The 24,382-nt window shown below is 40.8% G+C and overlaps 2 protein-coding genes and 1 pseudogene across 3 annotated transcripts; 2 read left to right on the forward strand and 1 right to left on the reverse strand.

Moving 5' to 3' along the window:
• Positions 1-3,912: 3,912 nt before the first annotated feature.
• LOC149394471 (pentatricopeptide repeat-containing protein At5g56310 pseudogene) lies at positions 3,913-4,989 on the forward strand (annotated as a pseudogene).
• Positions 4,990-5,056: 67 nt separating this feature from the next.
• Positions 5,057-14,879, forward strand: LOC149394472 (long chain base biosynthesis protein 2a-like). The gene is made up of 10 exons (XM_089617200.1): positions 5,057-5,192; positions 5,275-5,575; positions 5,997-6,121; positions 6,238-6,331; positions 6,409-6,572; positions 13,228-13,389; positions 13,466-13,592; positions 13,733-13,899; positions 13,998-14,105; positions 14,254-14,879. The coding sequence occupies exons 1-10, from the start codon at positions 5,145-5,147 to the stop codon at positions 14,332-14,334; spliced, it is 1,377 nt and encodes a 458-aa protein (XP_089473326.1). The 5' UTR covers positions 5,057-5,144; the 3' UTR covers positions 14,335-14,879.
• Positions 14,880-15,485: 606 nt separating this feature from the next.
• On the reverse strand, positions 15,486-23,863 carry LOC149394473 (TMV resistance protein N-like). 2 transcript variants are annotated; one of them, XM_089617178.1, is made up of 8 exons: positions 23,553-23,863; positions 23,029-23,144; positions 21,873-22,387; positions 19,722-20,826; positions 19,317-19,607; positions 16,403-18,887; positions 15,982-16,323; positions 15,486-15,911 (listed from the first exon to the last, which is right to left on the reverse strand). In XM_089617178.1, the coding sequence occupies exons 3-6, from the start codon at positions 22,349-22,351 to the stop codon at positions 16,980-16,982; spliced, it is 3,783 nt and encodes a 1,260-aa protein (XP_089473304.1). In that variant the 5' UTR covers positions 22,352-22,387; positions 23,029-23,144; positions 23,553-23,863; the 3' UTR covers positions 15,486-15,911; positions 15,982-16,323; positions 16,403-16,979. The 2 variants fall into 2 exon arrangements, with proteins under 2 accessions (XP_089473304.1, XP_089473305.1); XM_089617179.1 differs by having other exon boundaries at positions 15,982-16,225; positions 23,029-23,863.
• Between the last annotated feature and the right edge of the window lie 519 nt (positions 23,864-24,382).

The raw sequence follows: 24,382 nt of genomic DNA on the forward strand, positions 1-24,382 counted from the left end.
GGTCGTCGAGTTTTAGGATTTTTTTATTTTTATTTTCTTTTTACTATTGACGGATCCAAAGACAGATTGGGCCCAAAATTATCTTTCGTGAAATAACAAACGATAAAGTAACGATGATGTCTAATACTATTACTATATGACTTCGTATTTTCTTTTCGGAAGCGTATTTCGAGTTCTGAAAATGCAACTTCGAAGCTTATTAGATCGTCATTGCTTGTAATGTCAACGCAGTAAAAGAAAAATAAAAGTAAATGATCAAAAGTTCAGGGGGGCATTTATGTAATTTATCCAAAAAATAATAGCTCATCTTTCAAAATAAAACTAATTAGATACTTGTAGATAATAATTGTAGCTTTATATATTCTTAAAAAAAAGCCTATGAAATCAGGGCTATACCACCCCGGATGTAGCTTCAATGTCACTGAAGATTCCTCGCATTGATAGCAAAACCACTTCGAGATTTCGTCCCCAGGAAACAGAAAGTCAACTTCGCGAACATGGGGCAACTGAGATAAATCAATGTTAGAACGTCTCTAATGTTAAAACAAAAAAAAAACAAAAAAAAAAAAAGCTTTTAGCTTACACTTAAAACCCACACTCCAATATACCATCCTTTGCTATCAATCTAAAAATTCAGATATATGATATTTACACTAAATATTTAGCATGAGACTCATCAATATTGGCATACAAAGATGGGTCCCAATTTTCAAATGAAAAAAAGCACAAAGATAGAATTTAAAAACTAGACCATCTCAAGTGGACAAGTATACCATTTCTTATTCTATAGATTTTTGGCGCAAATAATCTCACATTTTTAAGATTCAGTTATTTTCTCACCTTTTTTTCATTTTAGTCCCTAATTATTGATTTTGTAGCATTTTTTCCTTTCCAAAGAAGCATTTTTTTTTAATAATAATATGTAGCATCTAAACAGCCTAATCACTAACTTGAAGAGGTTGTTTATGAAAGTAAAGTTGCTTTAACTGTTACTAGTCTTTTTGGTAGTTCACTCTTACTGTTTTTGTTTTCTGTTTTCTGTTTTTGTTTTCATATAGTTGTAGTCTGAAATTTTTAATTTGCAGTTGTTTTCAAATAACTGTTTGGTAAGTATTTCAGTTTTTTGTAATTGTAGTGTAATAATTCACATACGAATTAGGCGTCGAGATATATACTAATTAAAAGTCTTTGTTGCAAATATAATAGTCGTACCTTTAGTTATAATGATTGTTCACAAGTTCATCGGAAATCACTGTTTGTCTTTGTAGTCAATACAACAAATATCAAATTTTGATAACTAATGTTGACTAAAAATAGTGAAAACTTATGTGCTCGACGAGAGGATCACGACCAATTAACAATATGTAAAGTGGAGTTCCAATTGTTTAAAGTTTGTCATAATTGTAAAACTTAAGTTTTTCAGGGAACGAAAACAAATTCGATAATCAAAAGTGAGGAAAATGAAATGATGTTAATAGGAGAGAAGGAGATGTCAAGAGGAGACATTAAAAAAAATATAAAAAAAGGTTAAAAAAGTTTAGTGAAAAAATTGAAAAACACCTAAAAACTGTTTTTTGATTTTCTTCATTAAAATAGAAAACAGTTTGAAAACTTTTGGAGTTGTATTATGAGAATCATCATACAAACAGTGGATGCAGTTTTTTTTATAAAACTATTTTAGTTAGAAAAGTAAAAAACAGTTTTCAAGTTAATAAACAAACATGGTCTAAGATTTTGTCATCATTTCACAATTTTCTGTTTCAACTTGCTGGATCTTAAATAAGGATGTCTTTTTGTTAAAACAAAATTATTGGCCTATTAACGTGAGTATACCTAATTAGGGCTTATAACTCTTATCACAAATTAATTATTAATTGTCTTTTTTTTATAATTTTTTTTTACAAAAAATTGGCTACGTAAGCCACCTAAACTATAGGAATTGTAAATTAGCCAACTTTTGGTAAATACTTTGTAAATAGCCAACTTACATACGTGGCAGCCTATTAACTACATTTTTTTACATAGTTGGCTATGTAAGCCACCTAAACTATAGGAATTGTAAATTAGTCAACCTTTGGTAAATACTTTGTAAATAACCAACTTACATACGTGGCAGCCTATTAACTACATTTTTTACATGTTTGACTGGATTAAATAAGTATTTTATTAATCTGTTAATAAGTTAACTTGGCTATTTACAAGAAATTAACGAAAGGTGGGCTATATCCCAATTCAATATAACCGTGTGGCTATATAACTTAATAACCCTTTTTTATGTACATTGTGACTCGAACCTATGTCCTTACTTGGGAAAGAGGGTGCTTACCACTAAGCTACATTTCTTGCCTATTATTTTTAGCATTAACTCATCATAAGCAAACAATTCTTAACAAACATGATCAAAATTTCTAGATATTATGAAATATGACCTAAATCCAAAGTTGCAATACAGCCCAACGATCGCACGAAGAAACTTCAGCAAGTTTTAGCTGTAATCCGTGTTTTTGAGACTTTGTATCCGAATGATGATTATGACCAAATTGCAAATGAAATAGCATTCTAGTCATAAAAAAAAGGATATAGTATTGTTCCATGATGCAATAGTCATGTTTAGGAGCCATCCTGGCTTGTCGGTACGGAAGCCCACGGAAGGACGGAAATCCGCACGTGAAGACAACCTATCGGAACTGCCGCTTCCCGCGTGGCACGGAACGTGGCAGCTGACTTCCGAATGGCAGACGGAAATGGCAGGATGGCAGGATGTGGTGGATGGTGTCGGAAGGATTTAATGCCGAAACAGAGGGGAAAGAGAAATAAGATCGTTGCTTTCATGAGGCATTGAGGCCTATGTCGCTGACTCACATAATAGTTGTTATTGTTTTTATTTTTTTTTAATTCCTTATTGGAAGTTAATGGAAATATGGATTTCCATTAAGTTTAACGGAAATTCCATTTCCAATAAGCAATGGAAGGCAGCAAAATGCCTAATGGAAATACAATTTCCAATAAACAATGGAAGGTGGCTTATTGGAAATGGAATTTCCATTTCCTTCCAATAGCTAGGCAAAAGTGTCGTTGCACAAGATATAGAGCTTTGATGTTTTATTAGCTACTTGTCATTGGCTATAAAAGTGACAAAGAGGGATTTGGAAGTCATTTATGTCAATTAGTCACGCTTCTGATTTTCCCTTGAAGAGCACTAGTTCTCTCGAAAGGTCATGTCACCCTTTGTATCCTATTTTATCAATACAAACAATAATTTTCACTTTATTCTTCTCATGATAATTGTCGAACACATTATATCATGTGTATCGAGATATCACACCATCACCAGTGAGATATGTTCAGTCCGACTACGACATGCATGCCTAAAACTACAAGGTCTACACTATCTAGTACATATGATATGAACCAATTCACATAAGAGTATTTCGAGCTTCAAGAGCCTAACAAAGTTTTATTAAATCTCAGAGGTTTAATTACTATTTTTTAAACTAAATAAAATTGAGAGAAATATTAAATTAACCCTAAATTTTGACGTTATATGCCACCATAATGCTTAAATCATGTTTTTATATTTTATCGCAAGAATTGCGTGTTTAAAATTTTTATTGCAAAGAATAGTGTTTTTTTTAAGTTGAAAACCGGTCATTTTTCTTGATTTTTCTAAATATCTACAGTATTTTAATTTGTTTATTATTTTGGGCTATATTTAACTTTATTTATTGTTTAGAATCTATTTAGATTTGAAAAAACGCTATTTTTGAAAGGATTTAAAATAGACGCTATTTTAAAAATATTACACCCTAAAAACGACATTTTCGTAATTTTCCCTTTTTCTTTTGATGCATGATTTGTAACTTCTGGCTCCAATAGAGTAAAGTGACTAACACGAGAATGAGATGAGAAAGCATGGTCAGTTTGGACGTGATTTCGTTACTACTCCGACAAAAATGGACTTCTCTGAGACACGTTCACCAACTCCACGGCGTTCTGATCTCCACAGGCCTTCACGGCGACAATATCTTCCTCTCTCGCCTCGTCGACTCGTGCTCTTCTCTCGGCCACGCGCTCTACGCCGACGCCGTGTTCTCTCACGCCGACCGACCCAACACGTACCTCTTCAACAACATGACCCAACATTTTTATTTACCCATCTTCAAGAGAATCCTCGACTCGGGCTCTCGACCCGACACGTACTCGATCCCGTTCGCTCTGAAAGCCGCGGCTGAGCTCTCCGCCGTCGGGGCTTGCCGGCAGATTCACTGCCACGCCGTCTCCGCCGGACTGAGCTCCGACGTCAACGTCGCGACCGCTCTGGTCAGAACCTACTCTGTGTTTGGGTTCCTCCGCGACGCACGGAACGTGTTCGACGAAACGACGTCGAAGACCCACGTGGCGCTCTGGAACGCCATGCTTGCCGGGTACGCAAAGGCGGGCGATGTCGAATCCGCTCAGAAGGTGTTCGATGAAATGCCTGAGAGAAATTTGGTTTCTTGGACTGTTTTCGTCTCCGGGTTTGTTCATGCGAGGCGGCCGAGAGAGGCTGCGAGGGTTTTCGAGAGAATGTGGGCCGACGGAGCCGAGCCCGACGAGGTCACGATGCTCGCGGTCGTGTCGGCTTGTGCTCAGCTGGGCTCGTTGGGGTCGGGGAAGAGAGTCCACGGGTACGTCGTGAAGCGCGGCTTCTTTTCCTCGAAGCTCGCTATTGGAAACGCGCTCATAGACATGTACGCGAAATCGGGTAGCGTGAGAGACGCGAAATCGGTGTTCGAAGCCGTCGGGGAGAGGCGAAACGCGGTGACCTACACCGCGATGATATCCGGGCTAGCCCTTCACGGCCTCGGGAACGAGGCCGTGAAGGCTTTCTCACGAATGGAGAGCGACTCGGTCGAGCCCAACGGAGCCACGTTCCTCTCGCTGCTCTCCGCTCTAAGCCGAGCCGCGATGGTCGACACGGCTCGCCGGTACTTCGACGAAAAGGGCTAGAACCCTTTTGCTCTTGCGAGATATAGTACTAGTACCAACTGTAGGCTCGTTCTTGTGTAGCCTTAGCCAATTGTCGACCTTCGTTATATTCGTGGATCGAAAGTTACTATTTTTCTTTCCGAGGACACCCTTATGCTGAACCGAGCCCTTCTTCGATGAAGTTTCGCGTTCGCATTGACTGGTTCAAATCCAAAAGCGTTCAGGTCTCACTCAATTCTCAACGATATCTCTCTCTCTATATATATATATATATATGTATCATTGTATATGTGTGTGTGCATTTAGGAATACGCGCCGATATGCTTGGGGCTGGAAGACTTCTACATTCGGCGGCTGTACCTCCGAATCCAGGACTGTTTCGGCCGTCCGATCTCCAGCGCTCCGGAAGCGTGGTTCGACGTCGTTGAGCGATTGTCGAACGACAACAACAAGACGCTCCAGAGAACCGAGAATTCGAGTCGGTGCTTGAACTTGGGATCGTACAACTATCTCGGCTTCGCCGCGGCGGACGAGTATTGCACGCCGCGGGTACTCCAATCCCTCGCCACGTACTCTCCCAGCACCTGTAGCTCCCGCGTCGATGCCGGTTCGTCTTTTTTTTTTTTTTTTTAGATTTATGTGGAAAAAACACAGAGTTGAGTTGATGAATGAATGAATGATATGTGGATTTTGTTCATTATAGATTTATGCAGAAAAAAAAAAAACACAATTGAGTTGATGAATGAATGATTTGTGATTTTATTTAATTTCTTTTTAGTTTTTTTCGTTAGAGATTTATGCAGGAAAAAAAAAATTGAGTTGATGGATGAATGATTTGTGAATTTTTTTTTTTCTTTATAGATGTATGCAGGAAAAAAAAAACACAATTGAGTAGATGAATGAATGATTTGTGATTTTATTTTTATTTTTTTTAGTTTTTTTAGTTGGAGATTTATGCAGAAAAAAACACAATTGAGTAGATGAATAAATGATTTGTGAATTATTTTTTATATTTTTTATTTTTGCAGGGACAACTAGGTTGCACGAAGAGCTGGAGAAGTGCGTGGCTGATTACGTGGGAAAGCCAGCCGCCATTGTGTTTGGAATGGGATACGTCACCAATTCCGCTATTCTTCCCGTTCTCATGCGCAAGGTTTGATCTTTTTTATTTTTATTTTTCTTTCTTCTTTTTGTTTGTTTGTTTAGTTATTCGATGAACGAAATTATGAATGAGTGACGAGATTATCATCATTAATGGATTTTCTGCAGGGCTCTTTGATTATCAGTGACTCGTTGAACCACAACTCGATCGTGAACGGAGCACGCGGGTCTGGAGCTACAATCCGCGTTTTCCAACACAACAGTAAGTTGTATAATAAGTAGCGCTATATTTTGAGTGTTTTGCTCTGATTTGGTCTTATCGTTCCTTGTCTTTGACAGCGCCGTCTCATTTGGAGGAGGTTTTGAGAGAGCAGATTGCGGATGGACAGCCGAGAACTCACAGACCGTGGAAAAAGATCATGGTCATCGTTGAGGGAATCTACAGCATGGAAGGCGAGCTTTGTAAGCTTCCCGAGATCATAGCCGTCTGCAAGAAATACAAGGTTTTTTTTTTCTTCTTTTATTTTCTCACGTTTATCTTTTGTCTCCTACGATGAATCACTTGAGAGAAAAAAGTAAAAAAATAAACTAAGTAAAAATGAGATAAAGATAAGATATGCTAATTGTAAAAGAGTTGTGAGGCAAGGGAGAAATTACTTTAGGACAAAGAACGGTGCACTTGAAAGTATGACAAAACAATCTTTCGACCGATACAACGAGAGATGTTACTAACACGAACAATCTCGCTTCTGAATTTTGGCTCTGCTTCAACTACAAATGTAGCGATCTTTGCTCTTTATTTTTTTTTTCAAAAAAACAACAAGAATTCCTTTGTAGTAACAGAAGCCATAAGCCAGGTTACAAAAATTGTGGATCATAGGGGACGAAAAACGAACCCCTTAACGCCTAGTATACAGACCAGCCCACACACAAAAACATAGAGACCATTAAAAAAATGGGACACCCAAACCTACAAAATGCTCTCCCCTCTCTCCTCTCTCCTTTCTCTCTCTTCTCCCTGCTCGTCTTAATTTGGCCTCCTCACGATGACAAATTCCAAGACTCAGCAATTCTTTTCAAGTTTCTTATCCGAATCTAAATCTTTTTCTTTGGAATTAGGTAAGGATGGATATCTTGTTAAGATTTTGGAGAGGATGGGACCTCGTTATTATTCTCTTTTTATTCCTAGAGTGGCAGCGTCCTGGTTATGTGACACTTTGTCCTTAGCTATCGGAACTGCTAACTTATCCAGTTTTCGAAGAAAGTTCTCAGGCAACAACTGCTCAGTCATAGTCGATTTTCCGGAGAATCGACGAGGCAGATGTCTTCGCATACTCAAGATTGCTCACGGGGATTCTCGTGCTATTTTGGTTCCCGAGGGCTCTTCCCTGTGGGGATGGAAATGCATGATCGGCGCCCTCAGCTCCATCCTCAACTCTTGGAGCGATCTCTACAGGAATAGCCGGCCTTCCTCCTCTCTCCGTCCTGTCGTCCCTACCAAGTCTTTTGCTGCGGCCGTCTCTAGCCCCTCTCCAATCGCTCCAGGTATTCTCGGGCACGCCCCCCCTGCCCCCCATTAGACCTCGTCTCATCGCCCTTCCTCCCTGAGTTCTCCACCGCCCCCGGGGCCCCCGGAGTTCCTGCCCCCCGTTTGCAAGCTTGCAGTCACCGTCACCCGCCTCTCCCATTCTGTTCGTTGGAAGAATATCTTTGATGACATTGGCAATTTCTTTTCTCGTCTCTGTCCTTATACCCCTTTTGGGGGTGACAAAGCTTTGCTTTGGTGCCACGGAATCGAGGAGAAGGAAAGATTGCTAAGTCTCAGAGAAGTTTTTCTCGATAGAAAGAGGGTTGCTCGTCTCTCGTCTTGGAACTCCGACGATCATTTTGAAGATCCTTTTTTCCCGGCGTCAAACTGCTGGATCGGGATCTCAGGGTTACCTCCCGACTTTTGGACGCGCGAGAATTTTGACTTGATTGGAGATAAGTGTGGGGGCATTTCCGGTATTGCTTCTTGCACCAGTAAATTTTCTTTTCTCAAGTTTGCCAAAATCAAAGTCAAAGGCAACCCCTCAGGTTCTATCCCGCACAGCCTTTCCTTGAGTTTCAACAGGAAGTTGCTGGAGATTACTCTGTTTCGCGTCTCCGATGGAGTCTCTGGCCGGCGCTTCCCAAGGAAGAAGTTTTTGAATCCCACGCGCCTTAGCAGTCCTGGTTCTTCTTCCTCTCGCTCAGGAACCTGTGTGATTGAAACTCCTTCGCATGCATTGGCCAGGAACATAGAGCCAATGATGTCTGACCCTGGAACTTCACAGGTTCCCAAGGCTTTGGAGAATCACGTTTCCTCTTCCAAATCATTGCATCTATCTGCAAACAAAAGTGTGGCCTCTTTTTTCTCAAAGGACAGAGGCTTTTCGGCTGGTGGGCCCCACCCCAATGATGGATCTTTTTATCCTGAGGTGTCTTCTCAGATTGGGCCACCTCCAGGCCCAAACCAAGGATTTTTTCTCCCTTCTCCTCTACTTGGGCCTCTTGCTGCTGGGCCTAGTGATGAAGCTTCTCCTGCTTCTGGACCTCGTCCAAACCAGTTCTTCTCCCTTGCGGCTTCTGATCGTTCCTTTGCGCCGAGTGAGTTTCAGCGATCAAAGTCTCCTCTCCCTCTCAGAACCGGGTCCGCGAGCCAGCAGTCGTCTTCCTCTTCGAAACGTCGACCCAAGCCTCGGGCTGACTTCTCTTCCAGCTCGATAGAAAAATGGGATAATTTCTGCAGAGCTTCTTCTCGGGTCCAGTCTCCCCCCCATGGCTACTCGAGCGAACCCGACCCGGATCCTATCCCCCGGGACGAAGGAAAGTTCGCGATCAAATATACCCGGAAAAAGAGAAGAGCGTTCGTTAGACTCCCTGCCTCTCCCCGCCACTCTTTCGATCTACAGGCTGATTCTAGCGACGAGGATCCCCTGGAGCAGCTTGACGGGGACTCTTCTCGCGAGGACAATTCTTCCGAGGAGGACTCTTTCTCTTCCAGTTCCGAAGACCCAATCAGCCCTGAATCCGCCCTTGAGGGAGTGGCTGGGCTCCTAGATGGCGATCTTTTCCCCCCTCTACCTAAGGTTGCTCAGCCTTCATCCCTCCTCGAGCGTAGGAAAAAGAGAGAACTCAAAAATCTCGAATTTAATATGGAATTCAGTTCTGCCATCAAAAAGGGGGAAGCCGCAGCCAAATGAAGATTCTCTCTTGGAATATTCGGGGGTCCAGATCATCGGACAAGCGCAGAGCAATCAAAGCGCTAATTGGAAAGGAATCCCCCGACCTTGTGGTTCTCCAAGAAGTCAAACGAGAATCGGTGACTAGAAGTTTTATTGGTAGCATTTGGAGTTCACGCTTTAAAGAGTGGATCCTTCTTCCTGCCATTGGTACGGCAGGAGGCCTCCTTGTCGTCTGGGACTCCCGGAGGCTGTTGGTTTCCGAGAATCTCGTCGGCGAGTTCTCCGTCTTGATCCGTGTCAACTCTGGAGGAAAAGTTTGGTGGTTCTCCGGAGTCTACGGGCCGTGCTCCGGAGCGGATAGACAGCGCTTCTGGGACGAGTTAGCTGGGCTGTCCGCCATCTGCGGAAACGATTGGTGCATCGCAGGCGACTTTAACATCACGAGGTTTCAAGAGGAGCGATCCAGGCCTTCCCGTGCGAGAAGGGGCATGTCCGATTTCAACGACCTCATTGCCGACTTGAGCCTCGACGATCCCCCTCTCAAAAACGCTTCGTTCACGTGGTCGTCCTTCCGCATGTCCCCCACGTGTTGTCGCCTCGACCGGTTCCTTCTCGGTAGCGGTTGGAAGTCTCTTTTTCCTTACGGAGACCAAGAGGCCCTCCTCCGTCGGGTTTCCGATCATTCGGCGATTTCTTTCTCCACTACCCCCCTGGCATGGGGTCCTGCTCCCTTCCGCTTCGATAACCGCTGGCTCGACGACCCCTCTTTCCGGGATATGGTGAAGTCCCGCTGGTCGGATCTCAACCTTCTTCACCTAGGTTGGGAAGGTCATGCTTTTATGCACAAATTACACATTCTTAAGGGTCACATTCGGGCTTGGGCAGCGGCGAACAAAGAACAGTCCGAAGGTATCAAGCACGCGTCGGAGACTCGCCTTTTGTTGATTGACGGTCTAGAAGGGGGACCGGACTGGTCTGAGGATCTCCGGCGCGAACGCTCCGAGCTTAAAGGCATTCTCAAGGAATTTAGCCTCAAGGAAAATAGGAAGCTTCGTCTATCCTCGAAGATCACTTGGGCTAAAGAAGGAGACGTCAATTCCAAGTTTTTCCATTTGCTAATGAATTCGAGGAAAGCCAAAAATGGGATCTGGAAATTGGAGAAAAATGACGGAACGGTTACCGACGACCCCGATGAGATCGTCCGCGAGATCAATGGTTTCTTTTCCTCCTTGTTCCGGGCGGATCCGGTCAGCGATCTCGATGACAGAGGTATTCAGTGGCATCCCATTTCAGCCGAGAGTAGTAGAGATCTGATCGCCCCTTTTTCTGAGAAAGAAATCAAAACGGCTTTGTCTAGCTTGGCGCGCGATAAGTCCCCGGGCCCGGATGGCTTCTCCATGGCCTTCTTTCAAGACTTTTGGGAGGTTTTGAAGACCGATATTATCTCAGTCTTCTCCGACTTTTGGTATAACGGAGTCATCAATCATAGAGTCAACGAGACTCACCTCTGCTTGATCCCCAAAAAAGTGGAGTCGAGGAGAGTCGCTGATTATCGGCCGATAAGTTTGATCTCGAGTCTGTACAAACTCATTTCTAAAGTCCTCTGCAATCGCATTCGAGAGACCATGTGGGAAACGGTGGCAGAGGAACAAGCTGCCTTCGTGGAAGGCCGCCATATGTCCGACCTTATTCTGATCGCCAACGAGGCGGTTGAGGCTGTCTCCAAAAAAGGCGAGGAAGGAGTGGTTCTCAAGCTTGACCTCGAGAAGGCTTATGATAGAGTGAATTGGGGCTTTCTCGATTTTGTGCTAGCCAAGAAGGGGTTTGACTTTCGCTGGAGAAAGTGGATCTCCGGCTGCCTCTCCTCCTCCTCGATCTCGGTTTTAGTGAACGGTAAGTCCCATAAAAAGATCTTTTGTTCTAGAGGGCTTAGGCAGGGCGACCCGTTGTCTCCCTTCCTTTTTACTCTGGTCGCTGACGTCCTCTCTAGGATGATCTCTCGGGACTGTGCTTCGGGCTCGTTCACTCCTCTTTACATCGGAACGGAAAGGCTGCCTATCTCTCATCTTCAATTTGCGGACGATACTCTCGTCTTCGGTCATTTCTCGCCGGATAATTGGTCTCAGCTCTACAGCACAGTCAAGGACTTCTGCGACGTTTCCGGCTTGAAGGTCAATCTCCTTAAAAGCTCCTTCGTCGGTATCAACATTTCTGCTCCTTCCGTGGCGGCCTTGGCTGGTAGTTTCGGGTGCAAATCGGAGAGCTGGCCGATCACTTACCTTGGAGCCCCGCTAGGGGGAAATCCCGGAGCCAAGGACTTTTGGGATCCCGTTGTTGCAAAAGTGGCCAAACGTCTCTCCGGTTGGCAGCGTGGTTTTCTCTCGAAAGGGGGTAAGTTGGTCCTCATCAAGGCCGTGCTTTCGGCCATTCCGAACCACTTCTTGTCCATCTTTCGTATGCCTAAGGGGATCTGCGAGAATATTGAGAAGTTGATGAGAGATTTTCTCTGGGATGGCTACGAAGATGCCAAGGGGGTCCACTCGGTGTCTTGGGATTTGTGTTGTCTCCCGAAAGATAAGGGAGGTTTGGGACTTGGTAGAATTGAAGATAAGAATTCTAGTTTCCTCGCAAAGTGGTTTTGGCGGTTCCCGAAGGAGCCCGATTCCCTCTGGCATCGAACTATCAAGGCTATTCACGGCCTCAAGGATAATGGTATCGACCCCGGGCTCGCCTCTTCTTCCACGTACCGAAGCCCCTGGAAATCGGTCTATTCGGTTAGAGACTCTTTCTTTTCTCGGGTAAGTTGGAAAGTTCACGACGGTTCGCTGGTTCGTTTTTGGAAAGATGTTTGGCTCTTTGACTCTCCCCTCGAAGAAAAGTTCCCTGGTTTGGCCAGAATATGCCCTTCCTTATCCGAAAAGATTGGATTTTTCGTCACGCCGGACCCGACTGAACCTGGGAAGGCCTTTTGGGATCTCAAGCTCTCCAGGAATCTTTCTTCGAGGGAAATCGACGAAGTTTCCGTCCTCCTACCTAAGCTTGAGAACATCAAGATTTGGAATGGGATGACGGATCGCCGAGTTTGGCTCGATAACAGCGAGGATTTTTCGGTTAAATTCATGTCTTCTAGCATCTCCCTTTCTTCGGCTCGTCCCGCGTGGCCCTTTGCTGATTTGGTTTGGAAAGCTAAAGTCCCGTCGAAAGTCCATGTCTTTGGATGGCTCCTCGTCTCCAATAAGCTTAGCACGGAAGATGTTATTCAGCGCCGCAGCCCTTTGAAGTCCTGTTTTCCGTCTCGCTGTTCTCTCTGTAGCTGCGCCGTGGAGAATCGCGCTCATTTGTTTAGAGATTGCAGCTTCTCTTCTAGAGTTTGGCACAAGATTTGCTCCTCCCTCTCCGTGGTCGTCCCCTCTCAAATTGGTGTTCCTTTTGAGGATTTCAGTCTTTGGTTTGGCTCGGTGGGCAAAGATATAAGATCACGGTCTGGTTTCAAGGCCATCTTTTTCGCTGTTTGCTGGGCCATTTGGAAGTCACGGAATAAATGTATCTTTGAAGATGCCGTTGTTTGCTTCGACAGTTTTTGGGACTCCCTCTTCCGGACCATCGGTTTTTGGCTCGCGACCCTTAATTCCGATTTTAGTTCTTTCAGCCTCTCGGATCTTTCCAGAGATTGGCCTAGTGTTTTCTAGTTTGTATTTTGCTTCTTCATAGTAGAAGCTTTCTTTTTTTCCTATTTTCAATTTTATTTTGAGTTTTCTCCTAAAAAAAAAAAAAAAAAATGGGACACCCCCCAAAAACCTTTTCACCAAAAAATTTATTCCGCTAGCTCAATTCTCTCTTCAGATGTGCCCAGAGAGTAAAGCTTGAAATCACTGCATGAAGTGTGAAACCAATGAAGCAATCTTTGCTCATGATTTACTTTTTATATATATATATATATATATATATATAGGCGTATACATATTTGGACGAGGCCCACAGCATCGGGGCGGTGGGTAAGAGTGGAAGGGGTGTTTGTGAGCTCTTAGGCGTGGACCCCGCTGATGTCGATATCATGATGGGGACTTTCACAAAATCGTTCGGCTCGTGCGGTGGCTATATCGCAGGATCCAAGGTTTGTTTTTCAATGTCCCGACTTCTTATCATAACTCTTTCAATAAAAAAAAAAAACTGATTTAGATTATACGCAGGAGCTAATCCAATACTTGAAGTACACTTGTCCCGCTTATCTTTACGCTACTTCGATATCACCGCCGGCCGCAGAACAAATAATATCCGCCATTAGAGTCATTCTTGGAGAGGATGGTACAGACAGAGGTTTGGACTCTCTTCTTCTTACTATCACTCAGTGTTATGTTTGTTTGTGAAGTTATTTATATGCAATGACCTATAATCTCATCTGCATCTTCAATATGTTCGAAAAGTGACCAAGTGACGTTTTTTTTAAATCTCGCCAGGAGCTCAGAAGCTCAGAAGCATAAGGGAAAACAGTAACTTCTTCAGGTCAGAACTGCAGAAAATGGGTTTCGAGGTTCTAGGAGATAACGATTCTCCGGTTATGCCGATTATGCTTTACAACCCGGCCAAAATACCCGCCTTCTCGCGAGAGTGCCTCAAGCAGAATGTGAGTCCATCGTCCAGCTATATGGGATTCCTTTACTTTTCAGTAAATGATATTGTTATTATATTTTTTATTCCTTTTACGAAACGATTCGGGTACAGGTCGCTGTTGTAACGGTGGCGTTTCCAGCGACCCCATTGCTATTGGCACGGGCACGTATATGCATTTCAGCGTCTCATTCGAGAGAAGATCTACTAACAGCATTGGAGGTACTGACTATTTTTTATATAAATCTATATATATATATATATATATATATATATATATATAGGCATTTTGAGTGTTCTAGTTAGAGTTACCAATGTCATACTGGATTTTTGTGCCATGAGATGTTTTTTGGGTTGATATATGATTCAGGTGATTGGCCGGGTTGGTGATTTGGTGGGTATAAAATACCTCCCCGCCGAGCAAAACAATAATGAGCTCCATAAGGACTGAATATGCTATCTCAACCCAAATGCTCGGTTCAAAGTTTTTGCAGAAGAAATACGGAGAAAAAGATAAGGTCGGGTAAACAAGAGACTGATATCTTGTTCAAGGCTTCAAACAAAACATGAGTCATTTGGTGAGAGAGTTTTCTATTTATTTTGTATTTTTTTGGTGTCCTAGTTTGCTAAATTTTGGCCCGAGTTTTGTACAGTTGTTACGGTTATTAGATTTTTTTTTTTATTTCTCAGACAAGTTTCCTTTTTCTACTTGCTGGATCTAAATTAGGTATCGATTTTTTTTTTCTCGATTAGGAATTGTTTATTTGCATTCCTACGTAAATAAACGTTATTTATGTTTGTTTTGGCTCAATAACGATATGGTTTAAACCCGTAACAGGTCATTGCTGCTCCTCTGTAATATCTTGTATAAGGCTTCAAACAAACATTAGTCGATTTGTGAGATAGTTTTCTAATTTTTGTAGTTTTCCAAAAGCTAAATTTTGGCCTGAGTTTTGTACAGCTGTAACGGTTATTAAAAAGCTGTTTGGTTTCTTACTCACTTTTTTTAACTTGGAAAATTTTTCTAAGTTGTATTTATTTTTTGTGAACGATGCGAAAAAATTAACCAATACCCAAACCCTTATGGCCACCACTCTCACCGCTACAAGTTTCCGAACGCGACGGCAGACAATAACTCGGCACCGCCCACAGACGCCGTACTCGTCGTCGGTGTCGGCGAAGAAACGGTTCCGTATGAATATCCAAATCTTGTATCAAATAAAAATGTGATTTACGTAATTAGCCTGGAAGTCCGGAAATTTAAGATAGGCATTTTGGCAACGGTGGCGCGTGGTAGTGTCAGATAGTTACACTTTGACCCCTTTTTTTCCATTCGTACTAGCTACTTGAGCTATAGATTTTTGCATCGGTATCCTCTTTACTAACTTACATTCATATTAAATAATAATAATAATAATAATAATAATTATTGTTCCGAAGTAATAACTAAATTTAATGAGGAAGTTTACCTATCTTTATAATAAAATCATTTCAATAATATCTTTTATAAAATAACCAAGAATGCAAAATTTTTTGTTGAAAATATGAACGTATGTTAATATTGGGTTGTCGATTTTTTTTTTAAAAGAAAACAAGGCCTCGTTAAAACATCCCCATCCCCAAATAGGTGCGACGGAGAGGAAAGAGTAGCCCACTACCTCATATTAAAACTCTGGTTGTCGGGTAAGGATACAAAATCGGAAAGTCGTAATTTCACGGCCCATTTAAAAAGCGAATGAGCTACGAAAAGTGACTTCCTCACTGTCCATTTGAAAATTACAAGACTCGAAACAATCAACTAACAAACTTAAAATTAAAGTAAAAAGGAGAGCAAAGCTACTCCAATCTCGACTCGGTTTGTTGTTCATAAAGCCATCCATGATAGCCTGATTGTCTCCTTCGACAATAACTCTCTTAGTATTGTGAAATTTTGCAAGAATCAGCGCCAAATGAAACCCTTTCATCTCAGCCTCCATAACCAAATGCCTCACTGAACCACACACAATTTCCAGGAAGTCGCCGAGCAATCTGACACGATTCTCCAAATCAAGAACTTATCGCGCTAACATAATATAAAGTCAACAGTCACGGAGCTTACCATTCCCGATCTCCATAAACCATAATATCGGTCACCTTGAAGCCTTCCCCTGCATTCAGATGAAGACTAGGAACGAGCCGGTCTTTGAAATCAGTGAAAACCCCAACCTTGTTACCACTCCCAATAACATAACAAGAATTGGAAATATTTCTGTCTGAGCAGCCATAAGAACCACATTCATATCCTCGAATCTCCAAAATCCCATCCCGCCACTTATCTTCAGAAGACTTTATCCCATGTTTTCCTAGCCATTTTATCAAGGGGTTGACAACATGTTTTCCGAAATTTATAGGTAGCCATAACATATTGTTTGATACTTTTGAGAATTGAAGGAGCTGAACACTAAAAGAAAAATAAAAAACTGAGAGTCAAAGTGAAGTTCACGGCCATCCGTTCAGCTAAAAAAGGCTAAAAATACTACCTCGTATGTTCTGTTCCAAATTCATTAAAGTTTTCTACCACATATGGCTAGTTCGCAGAGCTTCTTCGGATTACATGTTTGTCAAGTATTTCAAGTCCAATAATTCCACTGGAAATACCTCAGCATCAAGAGCTCAAGGGAACAAAAGTTTGCCTCCATGCAAAGGATCAACAATCGCATAAGCATCAAAGGGCTTAATCTGTTACTTCATATGGTGACATACAGACAATGAATGTTTAATTAGAGACTAGAATAGTAAGTGACTCTAAGCCTTAAAGGACCGAAACGTGTCTGTTCACAAAATTAGAGATATACTATGATTACCATATAAAAAATGAAAATATTCACATGTTGAAAAATTATATTAAAGTCCACTTTTTTTTAAATTGTATTTTTTCCCGCCGTTAATAAAAAAATACCACGTAATTAGAACTATATCTTCATTTGTATCAAAATAATTGTCTCTTTGAGACCTTCGCAGCTCGTAGTGTTAGCAAATTTATTGAAAATGGCGGTCTATATAATATGCTAAGATTTTTACAGATCTAGCAAACAGAAAGACATGACATTTATATGATTAACAGAAATTGTAGACATTAATATGAATAGAAAAGCCTTGAGATTTGAAGTCAGGAAGTTGACTCAAGCTGCTGCAATTAGTGAGATTCAAGTGCTCGAGATTTGAGTTGCAAGAGAGGTCAGGAAGTTGACTCAGGCTGCTGCAATTAGTGAGATCCAACACCCGGAGATTTGAGTTGCAAGAGAGATCAGGAAGTTGACTCAGGCTGCTGCAATCAGTGAGATACAACACCCCGAGATTTGAGTTGCAAGAGAGGTCAGGAAGTTGACTCAGGCTGCTGCAATTAGTGAGATCCAACACCCGGAGATTTGAGTTGCAAGAGAGATCAGGAAGTTGACTCAGGCTGCTGCAATCAGTGAGATACAACACCCCGAGATTTGAGTTGCAAGAGAGGTCAGGAAGTTGACTAAGGCTGCTGCAATTAGTGAGATTCAAGTCCCAGAGATTTGAGTTGCAAGAGAGGTCAGGAAGTTGACTCAGGCTGCTGCAATTAGTGAGATTCAAGTCCCGGAGATTTGAGTTGCAAGAGAGGTCAGGAAGTTGACTCAGGCTGCTGCAATTAGTGAGATTCAAGTCCCGGAGATTTGAGTTGCAAGAGAGGTCAGGAAGTTGACTCAGGCTGCTGCAATTAGTGAGATTCAACTTCCGGAGATTTGAGTTGCAAGAGAGATCAGGAAGTTGACTCAGGCTGCTGCAATTAGTGAGATTCAAGTACAAGAGATTTGAGTTGCAAGAGAGGTCAAGAAGTTGACTTAGGCTGCTGCAATTAGTGAGATTCAACTTCCAGAGTTTTGAGTTGCAAGAGAGATCAGGATGTTGACTCAGGCTGCTGCAATTAGTGAGATTCAAGTCCCGGAGATTTGAGTTGCAAGAGAGGTCAGGAAGTTGACTCAGGCTGCTGCAATTAGTGAGATTCAACTTCCGGAGATTTGAGTTGCAAGAGAGATCAGGAAGTTTACTCAGGCTGCTGCAATTAGTGAGATTCAAGTCCCAGAGATTTGAGTTGCAAGAGAGGTCAGGAAGTTGACTCAGGCTGCTGCAATTAGTGAGATTCAACTTCAGCAGAATTGAGTTGCAAGAGAGATCAGGAAGTTGACTCAGGCTGCTGCAATTAGTGAGATTCAACTCCTCGAGATTTGAGTTGCAAGAGAGATCCGAGAGTTGACTCAGGTTGCTGCAATTAGTGAGATTCAACTTCATGAGATTTGAGTTGCAAGAGAGGTCAGGAAGTTGACTCAGGCTGCTGCAATTAGTGAGATTCAAGTTCCACAGTTTTGAGTTGCAAGAGAGATCAGGAAGTTGACTCAGGCTGCTGCAATTAGTGAGATCCAGCACCCGGAGATTTGAGTTGCAAGAGAGGTCAGGAAGTTGACTCAGGCTGCTGCAATCAGTGAGATACAACACCCCGAGATTTGAGTTGCAAGATAGGTCAGGAAGTTGACTAAGGCTGCTGCAATTAGTGAGATTCAAGTCCCGGAGATTTGAGTTGCAAGAGAGGTCAGGAAGTTGACTCATGCTGCTGCAATTAGTGAGATTCAAGTCCCAGAGATTTGAGTTGCAAGAGAGATCAGGAAGTTGACTCAGGCTGCTGCAATCAGTGAGATCCAACATCCCGAGATTTGAGTTGCAAGAGAGGTCAGGAAGTTGACTCAGGCTGCTGCAATTAGTGAGATTCAAGTCCCAGAGATTTGAGTTGCAAGAGAGGTCGGGAAGTTGACTCAGGCTGCTGCAATTAGTGAGATCCAACACCTCGAGATTTGAGTTGCAAGAGAGATCCGAGAGTTGACTCAGGTTGCTGCAATTAGCAAGATTCAAGTGCTTGAGGTTTGAGGTGTGAGAGAGGTCCTGGAGTTGACTTAGATTGTTGCAACCATTGAGAATCAAGACTTCCAACTTTTGCAAATCCTATATGAAAAAGTGAACCGTGATTTATGTGAGTCAGACAGTATAAGTGATTGAAAATAACAAATACGCTTCTTAGTGCCTTGAGCTAGTGATATCAGACCTTGAAGTTTTAAAAAATTGTGATTCGAACCGATATCAAACTTCTCTAGCGTACTGTAGTGATATAACAAAATATTTTATACAAAAAATAAAATAAGTTAATTATTTAACAGCTATTATGCGTTTTATGTTGAATAAATAGATAATTTCTAAAAAAATGGATTACAAATTTATTAAGCATTCGGAATGTGCCCTTTTTATTGAAAATATGAATGGAAGTTCAAGGAGGTGAACGCTAGATAAAAAAAAAAAGTTTAAGGGTCAAATTGCAATAATTTGAACGCTAGAAAATATGAACCATTGTGTTAAAAAAATACCGGAAAACAATACCTTGTATTCCAGGCTCCAAAGCCGTTCAAGTTTGTCACTTTCAATGCACACCTCACGAAGATTCTTCGGATTAAAACTCTCTGGCAAGCATTTCAAGGGGCAACCCATCCATTTGAAATATCTCAGTGTAGCGGGAAGGAAATCAAGATATTCAGGGTATAAAATTTTGCCGTTGTACGAAGACCAATCAATATAGAGAAACCACAGATTGCGCATTTCTTTAAAGACTAGAGGGCTTATGTCAGATTGTGGCATATCCTTCAAGAAAATTCCTTCAATTTTTTGTGTCCCCTAACCACAGTTCATAAAAAAAAAATGACCACATTATGATTATTATACAAATGATAATAAAGTGTGACTGCAATTAAGTTTTAAAGGATCTTGATATTCATAAGCATGACTTACTCGATTCTCTTCCAAGACACGGAAAATATCTGATGTAGACCACAATCTACTTCTCTCTCCCGGATCATTTGATTGTTGAGAAACAATTTCTTGGCCCATTTCTTGGATCAAATCATGCATCCAGATCTGACCCTTCTCATTAACAGTTACGAGAGCCCTTTCAATTAGAACTTTGATTCCCACAAATTCTCCTTTATATTTGTACCCGAGTATTTTCTGGGTCTCATTCCTATATTTACCTTTAAGGAAGCAGGCAATATCGAGAAACATGTCCTTGTGGTTCTGACTCAGTCCGTCGTAGCTCACTCTCAGTATGTCTTGGACTTCATCGTTTGGAGTTGAGTCAAGTAACTCCATTTCGCTTTCCCATTCTTCGATGCTCCTTGAATACAAGTGCCGACCCAAAACCGTGAGAGCCAACGGATTGCCTTTGGCGTATTTCTTGACAATTGTCTCAGCCAACTCCATGTATCTCTTGGCCGGAGATTCATCTCTTTCTTTACCAGAAGCTTTCGAGAGAAAGAGCCGACGAGCATCCCCAAAACTCAGGTCCTCAATTTTGTGTATTTCGTCGGCTTTGATAACCTTGAGTACTTGTGAATCTCTGCCCGTCACAACTATTCTGCTACCTGGACCGAAGCATTCACGATCTATGGCCAGGAGGTCCAATTGCTTTACGTTATCGACATCGTCAAGGACTAAAAGAACATTCCTTTGGCGGAGTCTATCCTTTTCGCGATGAGTGACGTGTGTCAAGTTCTTCTCTTTCAACAGTTCCGAGAAAACTCTCTTTTGCAGGTCCGAGGATTGGTGCTTCGTAACTTCCTCTCTGACGTTTTCAAGGAAATAGAAACCGGAGAATCCATTATAGAATTTGTTGAACAGGAGACGGGCGATTGTCGTCTTTCCGATGCCGCCCATTCCCCAAATTCCAATGACACGAGTGTCCTTGTTCGTTAAGTTGACACATAAAGATGGCTCCATAACATGCAATTGGTTATCAATTCCAACAAGACCATTTGTCTCATAACTAGAAGTAGAAGGTATCATTTTTAATTCTTCCATGACGCATTCAACAATTTCTTTTATCAACTCGGACTCGGAACTGAAAAATGTAAATAAACTGTAGTCAATAAACATATCATCGATTTTTTTTTTTTTACAAAGTTAATGAGTGTATTATATCAAACCTTTAAATTATTTTATACTTCTTTTTTATATAAATATTTTATACTTTAAGGGTCAGTATTGAAAAACCATTATGAGTAACTATAGATATTTGTTAATATTAAGAAAATTAGACATCTATTACTCTTTGTAAAATGAATATGCATTAAAAACAGGGTTTTGCGACTAAATAGCTTGCGACTAATATCATGTGTACCGCGAGGAAAATATGGTGGCAGATATGCCCTTAGCAATACGGTCATTCTATTAATCATTGTTGTCTTATAGACTATTTAGATTTACCAATTCAAGTTTCTTCTTTAATTGTAAAAGATTGCAAGGGGAATAGATATCACAAATAGACTATGTAATCTATACCTCATACAATCCTCTTGTTTTATGTTTCTATTTCTTTTTTGTAATAATTGTAACCACTGTATTCCTCCGTCACAAGTGAGAGCTCATTAATAAAACTCTCGTGGTCCCGTCCATGTTTCTTAAAAAAAAAATAGCCGATTATATTTCTCTACCCCGAAGATCTCTGGCACAGTACTTTCAGGAGTATTGGTCTTTGGATATCTACTCTAAATTCTGATTTTTCGAGTTTTAGCCACTCTGTATTATCCCGCGATTGGCCAAGTGCTATCTAGTTTGTGACGACTATAGTCTAAATATTTGGATCGAATATACTCTAAATGAAATCGTCATGACGACTACAAATTAGGTTTGATTTTTAACTCATGACCATGGACGGACCTAGGTGTCCTCAAGTGGGGAGAATCAATTTCCCTAATATGTCCCAGATATAATCACTAATTTGACCTCCCCTAATAACGTGTTTTTTTTTCTTTTTGGGTGATAAAACTTTTGTATTTTTGTGTTTTAATAACCACAATGATAATAGAAAAAATGATTTAAAAGCTGTACTTAAGGTTTATGACAACTAAAACCATTTATCAAGGATATCAAATACGAGTAATTTACCTCGCGTCTGCCGAATTGAATCCGGATAAATCCGCAGTGGCTCTCAGAGATTCCCGCCACATCTTCAACTTTTCCGAGTCGTGTCCGAATCGTGTTTCGAGTTCTGAGAATGCAACTTCGAAGCTTCTCTTTTGGTGGCGTATATTCCTGGGCTCCACCTTGTAGAACACGGGTATAACACGCTGTTTATATTCTTTCATGCAACGGACAATGTGGTTGAGCTCATCCAGACACCACCGAGATTGAGCATAGTTCTCTGAGAAGACAATTATCGAGATCGCCGATGCCTTGATCGCTTCTAGAAGCACAGGCGAGATCTCGTCTCCTTTCTTGAGGTCATCCGAGTCTATGAACGCCTTTATTCCTTTATCGCGCAAAGCGTCACAAAGAAAGCTAATAAAGCCCCATCGTGTGTCCGTGCCTCGAAAGCTAATGAATACGTCGTATATATCGACAGAGGTACTCGAAGAAGAAGCCATAAGTGATCAACCTCCAAAAATATCAAAGGGTCTTATCTGAAATATGGAAAGCTTGGATAGTGAATTTGTGTGAGGCTAGTTTATTCAAAGTAAAAGGAAGGTAAGACCAAACACAGTATACGGTAATTTACCATAGAAACACAAAACAAAAGTAAATAATTTTGGATTATCATGGTGTGATTATGTTTTACTCAAACCTTTTTAAGATTATATAACTGTATATATGATTTGGATTACCTGGATCTGGATGTTGGATTTTATTTTAAAAAAAATATATAAAATATACGGAAAAAAAAAACCCAATATAAAAGTGTACGTTAAAATAGCTAATTTGTGTATAATAAACCATAAATAATACATTTATATACGTGTATATATATATATATATATATATTGTAATGTCATTTTATTTCAATATGAATTTGTTTGGATACCAGTCTGTTCATGAATCATCAATATTTATACTTTACTCCTACAATAATAAATTACTATGTGCGCTTCTCTACTTTTGTTAATTTACTTTTAGTACTGTTTTACTTTCTTGTAATAAAAAAGCAGTTGCTCCCTTAGTCTTGTTATTTTTCATACTCTCACAGATTACAGTTGAAAATATGTCTAAAAATTTTGACTTAATTCAGCAAAAACAAATTCTCAGTGATTAGTAACTAACAATTTACCTGGCCCCTGAATCCCAGGCTGATGAGCTCTCAGTCGTTTCTGAAGCGCCTTTTGCGTTCTTAAAAATGCAGCTTTGTAGCTTCCCACCGAGAATCTGTGATAACTCGATCGCTCCCTGAATCGCAGATGAGATTTTATGTGAGGATAGTAAAGGAATGAAGAAGAAGAAAGAATACGGAGATAAGACTGTGACGACTCTGTGCGTGGGTAGTTTTGTCTGATAACTATAAAATATCAACTGATATCAAGAGTTTTCTATCAGAAATGTAAAGGAAAGCTTATTAGATCGTGACTTTATGTAAAGTTAGTTTATGCAAACTAAATGGAAGGTAATTAGTTTATAATGTGAACATATAAGTTTAGAGTTTACTGCTATAACAATAAAATTAATAGGTGCGCTCCTCTACTTTTGTTTTTTTTTTTTTTTTTTAACTTTTATAGTGTTTTACTTTCTTGTAATAAAAAGCAGTTACTCCCTTAAACAAATTCGCAGCGATTAAAATGTCAAGGTAAAACAATTTACCTCGACTCTAAATCCCAGCCGTATTAATTCGCAGTGATTTCCAGAGATTCTCGATCTGAAGCGCTTTTGATGTCTTGAAAACGCAGCTTTGTGGCTTCCCAGATCTAGATTCCGTATGTTTGTGGGGTCCACTTTGTAGGTCTTCTTGCAACGTGCTATATGGTTGAGCTCATCCAGACACCTCCGAGAATCTGTGAGAAGACGATTATCAAGATCGGCGATATCTCGATCGCTCCCTGAAGCGCAGATTAGATTTTGTGTGAGGATAGTAAAAGGAAAGTAGAAGAAGAAGAAAAAAAGAACAAAAGTATGACTTTTCATGTGACTAGTTTTTTAATATATAAAGGAAGCACAAAGCAATATTGGCTTTTTTTCTATGCACAAGAAAAGAGGTTGAAATTTCGCTTTTGAATTATTGATATCACATTTCCTCAAAAAAAAAATATATATATATATATATTGATATCACACGGTTTCTTCAACTTTGTTGTTTTGGGTTGTTTGATGGGTCGTCGAGTTTTAGGATTTTTTTATTTTTATTTTCTTTTTACTATTGACGGATCCAAAGACAGATTGGGCCCAAAATTATCTTTCGTGAAATAACAAATGATAAAGTAACGATGATGTCTAATACTATTACTGTATGACTTCGTATTTTCTTTTCGGAAGCGTGTTTCGAGTTCTGAGAATGCAACTTCGAAGCTTATTAGATCGTCATTGCTTGTAATGTCAACGCAGTAAAAGAAAAATAAAAGTAAATGGTAAAATACATATTATGAACATAAGAAAGATCACACAAAAATATAAATATCTCACAACATGAGACAGAA

This window comes from Urtica dioica, chromosome 6, assembly GCF_054948205.1.
Source record: "Urtica dioica subsp. dioica isolate 48M chromosome 6, U.dioica_male_clone48M_v1_H2, whole genome shotgun sequence".
NCBI classification, from domain to species: domain Eukaryota; kingdom Viridiplantae; phylum Streptophyta; class Magnoliopsida; order Rosales; family Urticaceae; genus Urtica; species Urtica dioica.